Below are 15433 nucleotides of genomic sequence, written 5' to 3' on the forward strand. Positions count from 1 at the left end.
GTCAAGTTATACCAGCATTAGAATATTAATCTCTTCTGCCTCAAGATAGATAGATAGATATTATAGAGAGAGAGAGAGAGAGAGAGAGAGAGAGAGAGAGATTATGAGCAGAGGCACAAGACTTCTACGACACACAGCGGCTGAAAAGAATCTGACAAGGAAGCTCAGATTAATTAATGATATAAAGATATATTGCTCATATTAAGTTCAAGTTAACTTATTCATTCAGCTAATGTTAACAAATGAGACCTTAGTGCAAAGTCTTAAAGGGACTATGTGTAACTTGTTATGTATTTTTTAATTTAAAATCAAATTTTTATTCATAAATATGTCCTCAATTCTGTACAAATACCTCTGCTAATTATCTGACTTATCCTCGTAAACGAAGAATTTATTATCATTATATGTAGATCTGCCTTCCATTTAGATCCGCCATCTTGAAAAACTATAATAGCAGAGAGGGACATGAAGTACAAGGCAAATGCGTTTACACAACACGCTTTCGTTCAGAGCTGGCGTGACGTGACTGAAAGCAGCAGAAGCTCACTGCCCGGCAAGTTTAAAAGCTGCATTATAAATCCTCCATTACAATACAGTATATACATGAAAATATTTCTTAAATATACAAGCATGTGTGTGTATTAGGGCTGTCAAATGATTAAAATTTTTAATCAAATTAATCAGAATTTTTAGTGGATTAATCATGATTAATCACTATTTGCAATTACACCTGAATCCTAACCATTTTTTTTCTGAAATGCATACCAAAAGATAAAAAAAAGACACAGATACATAATTGTCATAATATGTCTGTTTATTAACACAGCCAAATAATGGTGGTTTAAATCAAGCTGAAACATACTACACACCATGATATTTGTCTTTGTAATGTCCCATCGTTTCTTCTTTGGCATTCCTCTTAACCAGGATGTACAATTTACAGCATTCAATTGAACAGAAAGCAATAAATGTAGTCAAATCATAACAGTGACCAACTATATTTTTGCACAATTTGAGTCATCTGTTGCGTTTTTATGTGGAAAAAACATTTTCAAATAAAACTTTTAAATCAAACCAAAGAAAGAACAATCTTTTACCTTTTCCTCCATTCTTTAATCCAGTTGCTCAAAAATCCAGTTGCTAACTACTATAACATGTTGCACGGACACTGGTCTTTTTGTTTGAACATCACCTTTCAAATCTACTGAGCTTCATCATCTTTCAGCCAGTTGCTGAGGCAAACTAACTTTTTCACTTTTTTTGAAAGTAAAGCTGATCTTTTCTTGTTCACAATGTGACCTGCAACTGAGAAAAGTCGTTCACAGGGAACAGTGGTTGCAGGGGTGGCTAGATATTTGTGAACTAGTGAGGCCAGCTTCTCATGGGCTTCGAATGAGATGCCCACCACCTCAAGGGGTAGCTCTGCTCTGTACCTCTGTATGGCAGGTTGGACCTCTTCATCTTCTGATTCGAAATCTGAGCCCATTTGCAGAAGGCTGATTTTCTTTCGGGGTGGCCCATCATCATGTGTCTGTGAAGACTTTCTGGGTGATTCTTTTGCTGGGTTGCAGCATCTGTTCAAGTGTGGTCCACACCGCTTCCCTGTCTGTCTTGGGCAGGCATTTCAAGTCTTTGAAACGAGGATCCAAAACTGTAGCAATCTGGAGCCATGCATTGTTGAGCTGTTCTTGACGGGATGCTAGGTCCTCCTTGAACTTGGTCTTGAATCTCACCACATATGCAGGGTCCTCATCACAGGCTTCCATCTTGAGACGCAAGTGGCAGAGAGAAGGTAGTACCACAGAACAGGAGACATAGGCCTCTCCACCCAGGAGCTCAGTTACATACCTACGCACACAAACACACACATGCACACAGAGACAGTCTATTATTTGAACAGTGGTTATCAACATATCATTATTATCATTATTATCATCATCATTATCATTACTATTATCATTATTATTATTATTTACATACATGTTATTGATATTTGACTTGGTTTAATTCATTCCAGAAAATAATCAAAGCAATGTTATTTAATAAGTTACAGACTGATTTACCTGCATGGCTCTAGAAGTGTCTCCAGCCTCTGCAGTTTATCCCACTCTGCTGCCGTCGGCAAAACGAGTTTGTGATCCTGTTTGTCCAGGGCTGCGATGACAGCCTCTTTATTTCTGCTCACGCGCTTGACCATTTCCAGCATCGAATTCCAACGTGTTGGAACATCCTGGATCAATGGCTCTTGCTTCTTTCCCAGGCTGACTTGTTGTGCTTGAAGCTCTGCAGCATTTGCTGGGCTGTGCTTAAAATGACCGACAACTTTGCGAGCCTTCGCCAAAGCATTTACAAAGCCGCTGTCAGCAAGACTCACCTTGACACTTCTCTGCACCATGTGAGCGACACAGTTCATGTGTTCATAGCGTGTAAGTCGAATTGCGGCAACCATTTTGCGTGCACTGTCAGTCCCAATTGTTGTCGTCTTGCCCTCGATGTCCCACTTACGTGCAACAGACAAGAACTGTTCTTTACAAGCCTCCGCAAAGTGACGCTCCTCAGTTTTTAATATAGTCAGCGCAAAAGACTTCAGTTCCCATGTGTCACTGATGAAATGTGCAGTTACTCCGAGGTAATTGTTGTTATTCAATGATGTCCAATGGTCTCCTGTCAGGGCGATATGATTTACTTGAGCCAAGACCTCTTTCCTTTTTTCTTTTTCGTTTTGATAGAGCTCGTGGATTTTCGTCATAACTGTGGCTCTTGACGGTGGCCTATAGGATGAGTCTTGAGACGCCACTCGCAAAACATCAATGAAACCTGAGTCTTCTACAATGTTAACGGGTCTACAATCCTTTGCAATCCATTTTGCTATTTTGTTGGTCAAATTATCTGAGGTTGATTTTGTTAATGGCCCGCTAAAATTCAGCGTGGTCTGGCGCGAACCACTTGTTGAACTTGACGACCCAGCAAACGCATGTTTGGCGTTGACATGGTACCTCAAGCTTGAACAGCTCCGGTGAAATCGAAACTCCTTGTTACAAATCTTGCAAATAACCTTGTACTTGTTAACTGTACCATCATCATTCTTTTTAAATTTGAATCCATCAATAGGCCCACTTTGCTCACCTTGCTCCATCTCGCCTCTAGCTCCCGTCCCAATCACATTCCTGACCTGAATAATTTGTCACACTGCGCATGCGTGAAATGCGTTAAAAAAATTGACGTAATTAACGACAAACAACGAATTAACGTCGTTAACGCGCTATTTTTGACAGCCCTAGTGTGTGTATATATATATATATATAATTATACACAGTGCACCCACATATATGTAAACACAAACTTTTATTTTGGATGCGATTAATCACGATTAATCGCGATTAATCGTTTGACAGCCCAAAAAACACAAGTTAATGTCAGGACATAGACGTTGGAACAGGGGGGGCGCCCCTCCTACGGCCGCCCCCTAAATTCACCTAAGCACGGGCGTCACTTTGAAATTTGCTGGGCACAGAGACACATTCGGAAGTGTTGGGTACAAACTTGTCAAACTGTGCAGCCTTTCTATTCAACCCATAAATAAATACATCGATCCGCCAGAATTCATTTGTCTGTTTAAATGGTTTAGTGGTAGCTCTTTTGCCCAGAGTGCCAGAGGTTACGGGTTCTAATCCGCCCAAGGTACAGTTTTTTTTTCTCTCTCATCAAAACAGAATATGTCCATCTGTGGTTACAGTCAATATCAAGCATAGGACACATTTATTTTGTGATTTTACCGGAATGAATAGAGTCTCCGACGTAAAGGCGATTAAAGTGCGCGTCCGAGTGAAGACTGCGCGCCACAGAGAACATAGCCTACAACTGACAGCAGCGGCAACAAGCGTTCCTCTTGATTTCAAAAACAAAACATTTTAGCGCTAGATCTCTTGTTTAAACCAACTAAATTAATGCTCTGCTTAACAGGATATGTTTTATTCATGTTTAAAACGTTTTATTTTCCGATATATGGTGACTCAAGCACTGATGGATCAAGGAGCGGTCCATCAGTAGAGTCACCATATCGGAAAACATTTGGAATGGGTCAGACATAGCCCACAGTAATTCTGACTTATTATGTTTTTTAAAAGAATTTCGTTTTTATAAAATTGTATTTCATTTTAATCAATGGTTTTAATCAACAAGTTGACTGATAAATTCTCAGAAAATGGATTCAATATCAATATTTTGAAACGGTGCGTAATTCCGACAGCCCCCCCTACCGGGAATCCCGCCCCCCCTCTCACAAAATAGTTCCAACGTCCCTGTGTCAGGATAGCTTTTGGTGGATAGAGCTAATGCAGGAGAAAGATTTCAAAAGAGATGCTGAAGTCCTGCTTTCTTCTCAACAGGTAAGTCAATGTTAATTACAAGATTTTTTTTCATTGTTTAGTTGTGTACTTTATGATATAGACATATGAACATTTATAGTTAAAAGATGATGATGATAACTAATGTAGGCTACTTCAGAAAATATAACGAATAAAGAAGGCTTAACTACTTAAAAAGATTTCATAAATACTTAAATACTGTACCTTTATATACCATGTGAACTAGCTGGCAGGAAAGCACTTTTGTTGTATCAGTTGGAGTTTTTTTTTTTTTTCACAACATTGACCTAAAATCTATTTATTTTTGTATTCTATGTGAACTAGCTTTAAACAGCCAGCACTTGTGTTAAGTTCATAATACACTTTATTTTATTTATTTGTTTCCTTTGTCAGGTGTATTTTATTTGTTTTAATGCAAGCATTTGTGTTTGTGTCTTTGAACCTTAACAATGTTCAAAATAAATATGAAAATATTGTCAGTACATCTTCCATGTCTGCATGTGTTCATTAAAATTGTGTTTTTTATCAAAAAGATGAGAGAAAATGTTGAAATGTGAAATAATTTTAGGAAATGTTTAATATTATCTGCTGACAACAAAGTAAAAGGTTAAAATGATGTCCTGACTAAAACTAGACTAAAATGTTGACAGTTTTTTTTTACTAAAACTAAACGAATAAAATTATGTTTTCTTGGACTAAAATAAAGACTAAAATGCTCGACTTATAGTCGACTAAAACTAGACTAAATAAAAATGGGATGATGTCGACTAAATGTGATAAAAACTAACAAGCGATGCTGAAACTGGACTAAAACTAAAACTAAATTTAAAAATGGCTGGTAAAATTAACACTAGTTTGAATGCAGAATACATTTTCACCGCTAGATGGCAACAATTCTTACACATAGTCCCTTTAAGGTATCAATCAATCAATCAAACGCGCTTTACATACAGCCCAACACATACAATTATAAAACAAAGTATAAAACAATAACAAAAATGTATTACGATCAAATGTAAGAGAAAAGAGATGAGTCTTTAGATGAAATTTAAATGCATCAAGGGTGGCACAAGATCTAACATGGAGGGGTAAACTGTTCCATAAACAAGGAGCTGCAAAAGAGAAGGCAGTCTCCTTTTGATTTTAGTCGAGACTTAGGAATGGTTAGCTGAAATCGTTGTACAGATCTTAAAGGCCTAGACGATATGTTCCTGAAGAAGTTCACTAATGTAACTTGGTGCATAATAACATCTTATACTTAATCCTAAACTTAAGCCGATGAAGGGATGCAAGTACAGGTGTTATATTCGCACATTTCCCAGTATTACAAGGCAATCAGTGAGGGCACACATTTGTTATAATTTTGTTATATTTTCAAAAAAATAAAAAAATAAAAAATTGAATATTTTATAGAGCCCGTAGTTTTCTACACATGAACATAGCAGAAAATATCAGCCATAAACCTGTTTTCTCATACTGTAACGTACGGACAGAGACGGTCGGATCCATGTGCAGCACTTTATTAAAGCAAGCTGACATGAACACAGGCAAACACTTAATCAAAGGGGCAATCCAGAAACTCGTGGTCTAAACAGGCAATGGTCGAGGCAGGCAGCACAGGTTCGAGAGCAGTCCAGGAAACAGGCAAGGGTCAAGAGTCCAGGGAAACACGGAGACACAGAACAGGGAATAACGCTCGGAATTGTACGCTTACAGGGTAACAAGACTTCGCAAGGGACACAGGGAAAACTCAGGCTTAAATAAGGAACTCAATAACCAATAATGAAACACAGCTGAACATAATGAAACACAAAGAGTCCATGGGGAAACAAACATGGGGAGAGGATGCCCTCTAGTGGCTCTCGAGGGCACCACGGCTGCTGATCGTCACATAACCCCCCCTCTAAGGAGCGGCTTCCAGACGCTCCTAAGAGCTCCGGGGGGAGGTCAACGGGGGCTGGGATGGAGGGCCAGGCCCATGGAGAGGCAGGAGGCCAGGCACATGGAGAGGCCTGGGGCCGTGGAGCGTGGGTGACCAGGAAGGAGCAGGACGTGATGGCGGCCAGGGCGGAGCAGACACAGGCGAGGTCCATGACAGCCTCGCCTCCATGGCCCTCACGGACTCAGAGGTCCATGTCAGGATCACCTCCATGGCCCCCACAGAGTACCTACTGCCCCCCCCCCCAAAAAATACTTGGGGAAATTCCCAGGAGGAACCTCTGGGTGGTGAACGGGTACAGGAAAGGCCTCCCGGAGCTTGAAGGGTGCAGGCAGAGCGAGGCGCAGAGGCGGGGCCGGCAGAGCGAGGCGCAGAGGCGGGGCCGGCAGAGCGAGGCGCAGAAGCGGGGCAGGCAGAGCGAGGCGCAGAGGCGGGGCCGGCAGAGCGAGGCGCAGAGGCGGGGCCGGCAGAGCGAGGCGCAGAGGCGGGGCCGGCAGAGCGAGGCGCAGAGGCGGGGCCGGCAGGGCGAGGCGCAGAGGCGGGGCCGGCAGGGCGAGGCGCAGAGGCGGGGCCGGCAGGGCGAGGCGCAGAGGCGGGGCCGGCAGGGCGAGGCGCAGAGGCGGGGCCGGCAGGGCGAGGCGCAGCGGCGGGGCCGGCAGGGCGAGGAGTCTGGGCACGCTCACCGGGGCCTGGCGAACCAAACGAGTCCTCCTTCTCCTCCTGCGGCGGCGCGTCACAGGGCTAGACACACTCGCTTGGCTGGACAACTCACTCACTTGAACTGGAGATGCAGCGCTCACTTGAAGAGGAGATGCAGCGCTCACTTGAAGAGGAGATTCAGCGCTCACTTGAAGAGGAGATGCAGCGCTCACTTGAAGAGGAGATGCAGCGCTCACTTGAAGAGGAGATGCAGCGCTCACTTGAAGAGGAGATGCAGCGCTCACTTGAAGAGGAGATGCAGCGCTCACTTGAAGAGGAGATGCAGCGCTCACTTGAAGAGGAGATGCAGCGCTCACTTGAAGAGGAGATGCAGCGCTCACTTGAAGAGGAGATTCAAATACTTGAACTGAAGACTCACTGGACAGACTAAATTCAACACTGGACACACTTGATTCACTCGGCTCAGCACTTGACTCACTTGACTCGGCACTCGATTCACTCAGCTCGCTATTTGACTCACTTGATTCACTCAGCTCGGCACTTGACTCACTCGAGTCGGCTGGCACGCGCTCAAACTCCGGTTCGACCCGCGACACCTCCGCTGTCTTAGGAACAGCACTTTTAACAGGGCCAGTGCGGGATACGGGCTCGAGGGGTCCGACATGAGTGGTTTTGGCAGGAACGATATGCTTAGAAGCTCCTCTGACGGTCCTTAAGGGAGGATCAAACAGTTTAGCGAGCTGAGGCTTATGCTGCGTGCGGAGTGAGTGAGAGAAATCCGCCGCATACGAAACTCCCCGGCGCAGGGAAAAGAGCAGTTCCTCGAGACCCTCCTTTTCTGCGGGGAGTTCAAAAGCCTTTCTGAACAGGGCGGTAAACACGTCGAAAGGAGGAAACGACATCCGACCTGGTTCCCAAAACGTGCCTGCCCACTCCAGAGCCTTTCCAGTTAACAGTGAGCAGATGAAAGAAACGCGGTCGATATCCGAGGCGTATAACTGGGGCTGATGACTCATGTACCAGCTGCACTGCTGCAGAAATCCTTCACACGCTTCAGGTGAGCCATTAAACTTCTCGGGAAACGGCGTACTGGAATTACTGCATGCGGTACTCACACTGGGTTGCGGTGGAACAGGTGCAGCGGGGGTTTGGGCTTGATTAGCCGCTGTGCTTGAGCTCTGCGGAGACCATGATTGCACGGAGCTAGCTAGTTCCTCGAGGAGAGAAGTTAGTCTCGCCAGCTGAGAACTATGAGAGGCTAGCATTGAAGAGCGGGTCTTGACCACGGCGGATAGATGCAGAAAGTCTGCTGGATCCTCGTTTGGCGAAGTCTTCTGTAACGTACGGACAGAGACGGTCGGATCCATGTGCAGCACTTTATTAAAGCAAGCTGACATGAACACAGGCAAACACTTAATCAAAGGGGCAATCCAGAAACTCGTGGTCTAAACAGGCAATGGTCGAGGCAGGCAGCACAGGTTCGAGAGCAGTCCAGGAAACAGGCAAGGGTCAAGAGTCCAGGGAAACACGGAGACACAGAACAGGGAATAACGCTCGGAATTGTACGCTTACAGGGTAACAAGACTTCGCAAGGGACACAGGGAAAACTCAGGCTTAAATAAGGAACTCAATTAACCAATAATGAAACACAGCTGAACATAATGAAACACAAAGAGTCCATGGGGAAACAAACTTGGGGAGAGGATGCCCTCTAGTGGCTCTCGAGGGCACCACGGCTGCTGATCGTCACACATACCATTTTCAAGAATATAAATATACGATTCATTAAGTTATATCAAAAAAATCTGACAAAAATGTAATCATAAAAATTCAACAATATTAAAGGTAAAGCTGTCAATTATATTCAAGTTATGTTAATATTAAACATAACATAAACATAATGTTATATTAAGAGTAATATTAATACTGTTTAATACATAACTTAAAGCCACAATATGTATTTTTTCTGCTTTAAAAATAGCAAAAATAACAGTATCTATGTTATATATTTCTATTAGATGTGTACTTACATTATCCCGACAGTTTCCACCAACTTTAAAATACGGAGAAATTTATAGTTTAATTCGAAGACACGGGACGTTTCTTTATTTCCGTTTCGTCGCCCGTCTATGGCGTCATATAACCTTTGACTCCTCTATTTTCTCTAACTTCCTGCGGAACCCGGCGAACCCCGCCAAACACAAAGGGGAACACTCGACTACCGCCAATAAAGCAAAGAAAATGACGAAGTAAAAAAAGTTGTACGTATTTTTATGTGTGTAAATCACGTGCCCGCTCACGAGCGCGCACTCTTCGCGCGTCACAGAATGTTCATAAAGCGCTCCCCGTTATATTAATCAATTCATATTTCTTCAATCTTTTGAGTTGCAGTAATAACAATAATACTAATTTGTATAATTTTTTAGTTAGCATACTTATTTTTTAATGTATTGTAGCATAGTGAAAAGGTCCAGTCAAACTGACTGTTTCTCGTTAAAATTTTGTGGGCGAAATCTAGTCATTCTTATTACGGAATGCCAAAGCTGACTTAAATAAAAATAAATAAATACGTAAATGAAAAAAGCAAAACAAAAATAAAATAAATAAATAAATAAATAAGGAAATAAAATAATAAATACTCATTTATTTGTACTTTTTTACATTTCTTTGTATATTTATATATTTATTTATTTATTTTTGCTTTTTTACATTTCTTCATATATTTATTTATGTATTTATTTATGTATTTTTGCTTTTTTACATTTCTTCGTATATTTATTTATGTATTTATTTATTTTTAATTAAGTCGGCTTTGGCATTCCATACCTTATAGGAATCTACGCGATCTGGAATTTCTACGCGATCTGGAACTTGAGGCCTAAAAAGTTCCCTAAGCAAGTTGGCCATGTGAATTCGCTGGATTGAACAACAGAAAGCTGCTTGGTTTGCAAGTGATTCTTTATGAGCTGTGCTTTACAAATCTCTATTCTATTAACCTTTTTTTTTATTTTCGACTGCCCCTTTACTGTCTAAATAATTCTGAGAGACTGCTCATGCATTATGGGTGCTATCAGTTCTCACCTTCTCACAGAAGTGTAGAAACTTTAATCAGGTGGTTTAGTAAAGTCGGCATGAAACAGAGGATGCAATAGTCTTTTCTTCCCTATCGTGATGTACGTATATAAGTGAAAAGGCTTCTCAAACAAGAAAAATTGTAGGACAGGGCTTGATTTTGTCCGCTGGGAACTGATTGGATGGTTGTGGTTTGCTATTGCTGTGATGTCATGTGAGTGACAGGCTGTCCCTCCCTCACACCAATACATTCTTTCTGTAGATATGAATCTAAATTGAACATCAAACCTTTGGAGTACATATACGTAACACGCTACTTGCATATTTTAAATACTGGCTGATTTTAGATTTAAAATCACACACTTATCAATCAAGTTAAAAACGGATGATCATTTTAAAACTAATGCGCAAACAGTTGTGACATCCTATTCTGTCATTTACATTAGACCAGTCTAGGCAGGGCGATGATACGCTCGAATCCTCTCTTCATTTTCACGGTTTCAAACCCCACGTGTCAGGTAGTTAATGGATTTGAATTTTTTCACTCCAGCACAAAAGACAGCTTTTCCCTCTCCTCTCTAATCAGGTCTTCAGCTGCTATATTTAGCACCTACTGGCGGAGAATGATTTCTGTAGGGATTGTATGCAGGCCTTGATGTTACATAAGGAAATATGAAACATGGCATTTGAGGAATATCAATCCACTATGAGGAGAAAAATAGACAGGACGGCGCTATAAATACAGCAGCATTTCCGTTCACAGATGCACGATGTACGTCAGTCTTGGCTGAATGTTCTCTCAAGAAATATGCATGCTTTTTAACTTTTGAACAGGTCTTACACTGAAGGGTTATGACAAAATGACTGTGTGACATTTACAAGCCAAAGACTAATGATGCCTGGGAGGTCCTTGAAACCGAGCAAAAGTGTCAAAACTAGGACCCACTCAGCCTGGTTGCTGGCAATACGGAGTCTTGAGTTTCCGACTGAAAAGCTTGGTGTCAGAATAGGCTTATTGTGACGGATATGTAGTTCACAAAAAAGGCTTTGTGGTAACTATGTGATTTCTGTTGTGACTGGTACCTGTATACTGATTGATCAAACACATATTCAAAATTGCACTGATTATAATGACACGAATGGGCTTTTATAAACTGCCCTCTTCTCTTCACAAAAAAATTCAACAAATTCACATTTGAAGTGCTACAACTGTTTGAAATCATGTTTTGCTTTAAATCTAACAGGTTTGTTTGAGGGTTACTATATGTTTAGTTGTAGTAAATATAATTATCCATTCCAACCCGATCACACTAAATTCGTCTTTATAGCATGTGTATTGTCGTGTAATTTATACGCTAAAGTGAGTTTTCACGTGCATATGATACGCATTGGTTGGTTAGGGTAGGTTTAGGTGTGTTGTGCATGTGTATTATGCGTTTGGGTAGAATTAGTAGTATGGGGTGCGTGTGTATTACACGCAAATGAACTGCGTATCAAATGCATGTGAAAAACTGCATCTCATATGCACGTAAAAACTCATTTTCGCGTATAAATTACAAGATAATACACGATGCGTGTTATAGAGACGCATTTACGTGAGAACAGGCTGAATTATCTTAATATAAAAAAACATTGCATCCTCACAAATATAAAAGGTATATTAGTTTGTAAGTGTTTTATATTTATTGTAAATTGGAGGCAGAAATATCTCAAAATGTCATCTAAATTTGACAAAACAACTATTTTGGAATGTCCTTAAAGCTAAAAATGGTATAAATGAGTTATACAAAGTAAAATTGTTTCAGCCAGAACAAGGTTTGTAAAACATTGTTATTTTTTTTAAAAAGTTGAAAGCTACAACTTTCGATTGTCTTTCTATTATTTTGTACTTTATATGGAGCCCAAGGGGACAAAAATATGAAATGGGTGGATAAGTATCTTTCAATGCCATTGTGTTCTCTCACATAATTATCATGTTCCCAGAGAGACTTTACATTCTCTCGCAAACCATTTCTGTTTCCAAAAGCACTGGAATGCAAAGTTCATGAAACTCTGACACATGCTGATATAGGTCCTTAACTCAATCTGCTTGCAAACACATCAATCTCTATAGGGACAGCTGATTGGTTGCTGTATCAGTAGCCAATGAGCTCGCTGTTCAGCCTTCAAATACTTGATCAGTATTTGCTGTAGCAGTTGCAGTAGGCTTTCAGAAACCCTCCACCTTCCCCAGCTTCACCTGTTTAGATTTGCTAGATTTCGGGTAATTCATGTATGCTATATACAGCAGTGTGTCGTGTACGTCCTGTACTTGTTCTGCAGCAGCAATAAACAACAGCATCATTTATTCTGCCAAAACCAAACATATCAACATTGTCATATCCATTACCATGACAAACACTCTAAGAGTTGTGTGACAACAGAAACCCCATGTCCCTAGGGGCTCCATACCTTCACAGTTGTCTTGTGACCACCACCCAGCTATGCGAGGGGTGTTAATTTGTTTGTTTTGTTGTTCCATTTCCGTTTTCAAGTGCCATTCTGCTTTAACCTGAAATAGGGTGTTATTTATGTGGCACATTAGACGGATGTTTAGTTATTGTCCTTCAGAGGTAGAAAGTAGCAGGAGAAAGCGGCATGGACTTACAGTGAGTATGAGAATGATCATCCATGAACATGTCATTGATACAGGTCCAGCTGTAACACACACTCTAAAAAAGTCCTTAAATATAGGTCCAATGTACTGTGTTAATATGAAGGAAATTATTGTATTGATTTTTCACTCATTTTGAGCTTTGTTTTAAGGTTAATGGAAATGTCCATAATCATGTGCTGGCAGAAAATTACCAGCACAATTTCTGTTTTTTTTTTTTTTTTGTTATTGTCTTTTCTTTCTTCAAGTGTATTGCATCATGAGAGTGTATATCAAAAAAAGTCATAATAAGTTCTATAGGCCTACTCTTAAAAATCATAAAGGGTTTTACTGGAAGTTCCTCAAAGGATCTCCAATAACATCAATAGATTAAAAAAATATCCTCAGGTTACACCATATATGCACTTTCAACCATGCGGTTACAATTTCTACAACAGCAGCACCGAATAATATGCATATTATTTATCCATTAGTCCTTTAAGATTGACCACCATTTGAACTAAATTCAAACTGACATCTCTGAGACTTCTGTTTCACTTTAATCTGCAAATCCTCATACATAATTTAGTTTTATCATTATCTGATCATAGAGAGATCATATCCCCAAAGACGCATGCATGCACTCCAGTTACGCATTCAGAACATCTTCTATGAGGCACTGTGATGCACAATGAAGTCATAATCCATAATTCAGATGGGCAGCATTATGTTATAAGGAAGAGCATTCATTAATGACAGTTATTTAGCTGACACTTTCATCTAAAGTGACATTTTTGTTTTATCTTTTCACCGGTAAATGTCTGAGACAAAAACTTTAAAGCTGGAATGCAGAAAAGTGGTTACTTTTAAACTGCGTGTAATCCACTGACCACCTGTTGAGTTTTATTATAATTTCAATTTAAATTATATTAATTTATTTTTACTAAATTTGAGTTAACGTAATATAACCATGATTGGAATAAAATCTACAGTTTTTCTATGAATGCTTTTTAAATGTATGAATGAATAATCATTATGTTTGAACAACAATTACTAATGAAGAGATTATTGAGTGAATCCAGCATTCATGGTTCAGTTTTATTCACTGCCTTCCCAGCATGCACAAAGGCATAAACAATAATTATGGTTTGACATTTTGATTTACACTGCTGTTATTGATTTTGTGGTAATGTTTAGTAATGTATTGTGATGTTGATTCGCAGTTGACAAATTGATTGTTAGCATTCTGCAGACATAATAAAATACTTAAAAAAATATATTGTTAATATTTCTTTGTAAATATGCCTAGAGATTTAATTACCTCATATTAATAGAATGATATATGACATAGCCTATATACATGGCAATGTATCAACTTTTCCATATGTCTACATTTAAACCTAAAGCTTTATTCGTAAATATATTCGTAAATATATGAAGGTTATGGACCATGTGATGAAACACATAGCCTAATATATAGAACTATTTAAAACATTGTTCCTCATTTTGAATCATTCACTTTTTGATGTTGAAATTAATTTGTCAAGTTGCCATGTTATTGAGTAGTTTTAAATGTACTACTTGTAAGTCACCTTAGATACAAGAATCAGCTACATAACTTATTTATATTTAGTGGTATCGTAGTTGTCACCCTACCTGTCCAAAGACTGATTTGACTATGGGATGGAGGTCTGCATCAAGCGCGCCGCTGTACGCGCCAGCTCTCCCGGGGACGCGCGTGCTGCTGTGCTGAAGTGCTGGAGGTGGACTAGAGGTGAGGCTTTGATTCGAGCCCGTCCGATGCTTGCCCTTCGTTTCAAAGAACAGCGCGGCTTCCTCCGAGCGCTTGGATTGGGAAAGAGTCGGCGAAGGCGTCCGGCTGGTGCGGGAATTCCCGTGGAGTTGGACCGGGGGGTCAATGGTGTGCTGGTGGTACCGTGACGGTTTGCAGTGTTCCAGTCCATCCTCCTGATATCCATCCTGGCCGCGGTGATTCTGGATCTTCTCCCCTTTTCGTCCGAGTTTCGGTTGGCACAGGGGTCTGCGGGCGGTGGCATCGCACTCTTCGGTCCAACACGATTCCCCCCCGCCGCCTCCCGTGTGCCGGTGACCGTTGCGGTGACTCGCGGGATCCGTGCGGACTCTCCGGTTCGTTTTGATGAGGGAAGTGGTGGATTCGCTTTTTGGAAGCGAGGAGCTCATTTTGACACCCACAAACTCGTGAAGTTCTACAGTTCAGTCAGATGTAGCAGCAAAAGCATGGATATCTAAACGTGTCGTTGGTTGGGTGGGAGTCTCACCGGTGAAAGCACAGTCAATGACTTTATAGAGCACGAGAGCATCACACAGGTCGCTCGAGCAGAGTTTTGTTGGTCCCTCGTGACCCCATTGAGCGCGCGCTACCACAAAAATACAGCACGTGCATCTCTCTCGCGCGCTCTCTCTCTCTCTCTCTTTCAGGATGAAAGTTACGTCAAACTGCGATGTCATTGAAGAATAAAAGACTGTCGAAATATTAATAATTGTGTGACGTGACTGTTGCGCAGGTGAAATGAAAACCATGACATTAGGTTAATAAAAAATGATGAGAGTATTCCAACGTTTTATTCAAGCTTTGCAAGCAGTTTTCTTTACATCTGTAAATATTTCATGGCTTGACTACAAAAATAGTAACATTTTCACCTGTATTTTTTATAAGAAGAACAATAGTTCGTTAAATATCTGAAATTCAAAAAATCAAGGTTCTGATACAGTAAAACGATT

The 15433-nt window shown here is 40.7% G+C and overlaps 2 protein-coding genes across 3 annotated transcripts in view; both read right to left on the bottom strand.

Moving 5' to 3' along the window:
- Window positions 1–15033, bottom strand: part of cabp1b (calcium binding protein 1b) — a 63255-nt gene extending 48222 nt beyond the window's left edge. For both annotated transcript variants that reach the window (XM_039664375.2, XM_039664374.2), the window contains exon 1: window positions 14327–15033. In XM_039664375.2, the coding sequence (XP_039520309.1) occupies window positions 14327–14872 (546 nt within the window). In that variant the 5' untranslated portion in view covers window positions 14873–15033. The remainder of the gene's footprint in view (window positions 1–14326) is intronic.
- LOC120477924 (uncharacterized) lies at window positions 814–4214 on the bottom strand. Its single transcript, XM_039669854.2, is given in 3 exon segments — window positions 814–1525; window positions 1527–1848; window positions 2064–4214. Coding segments are annotated over 3 exon segments (1719 nt in total). The 5' UTR covers window positions 3137–4214; the 3' UTR covers window positions 814–1201.
- Window positions 15034–15433: the final 400 nt, after the last annotated feature.

This window comes from Pimephales promelas, chromosome 23 (genome assembly GCF_988280905.1).
Source record: "Pimephales promelas chromosome 23, fPimPro1.hap1.1, whole genome shotgun sequence".
In the NCBI taxonomy this organism is placed as follows: domain Eukaryota; kingdom Metazoa; phylum Chordata; class Actinopteri; order Cypriniformes; family Leuciscidae; genus Pimephales; species Pimephales promelas.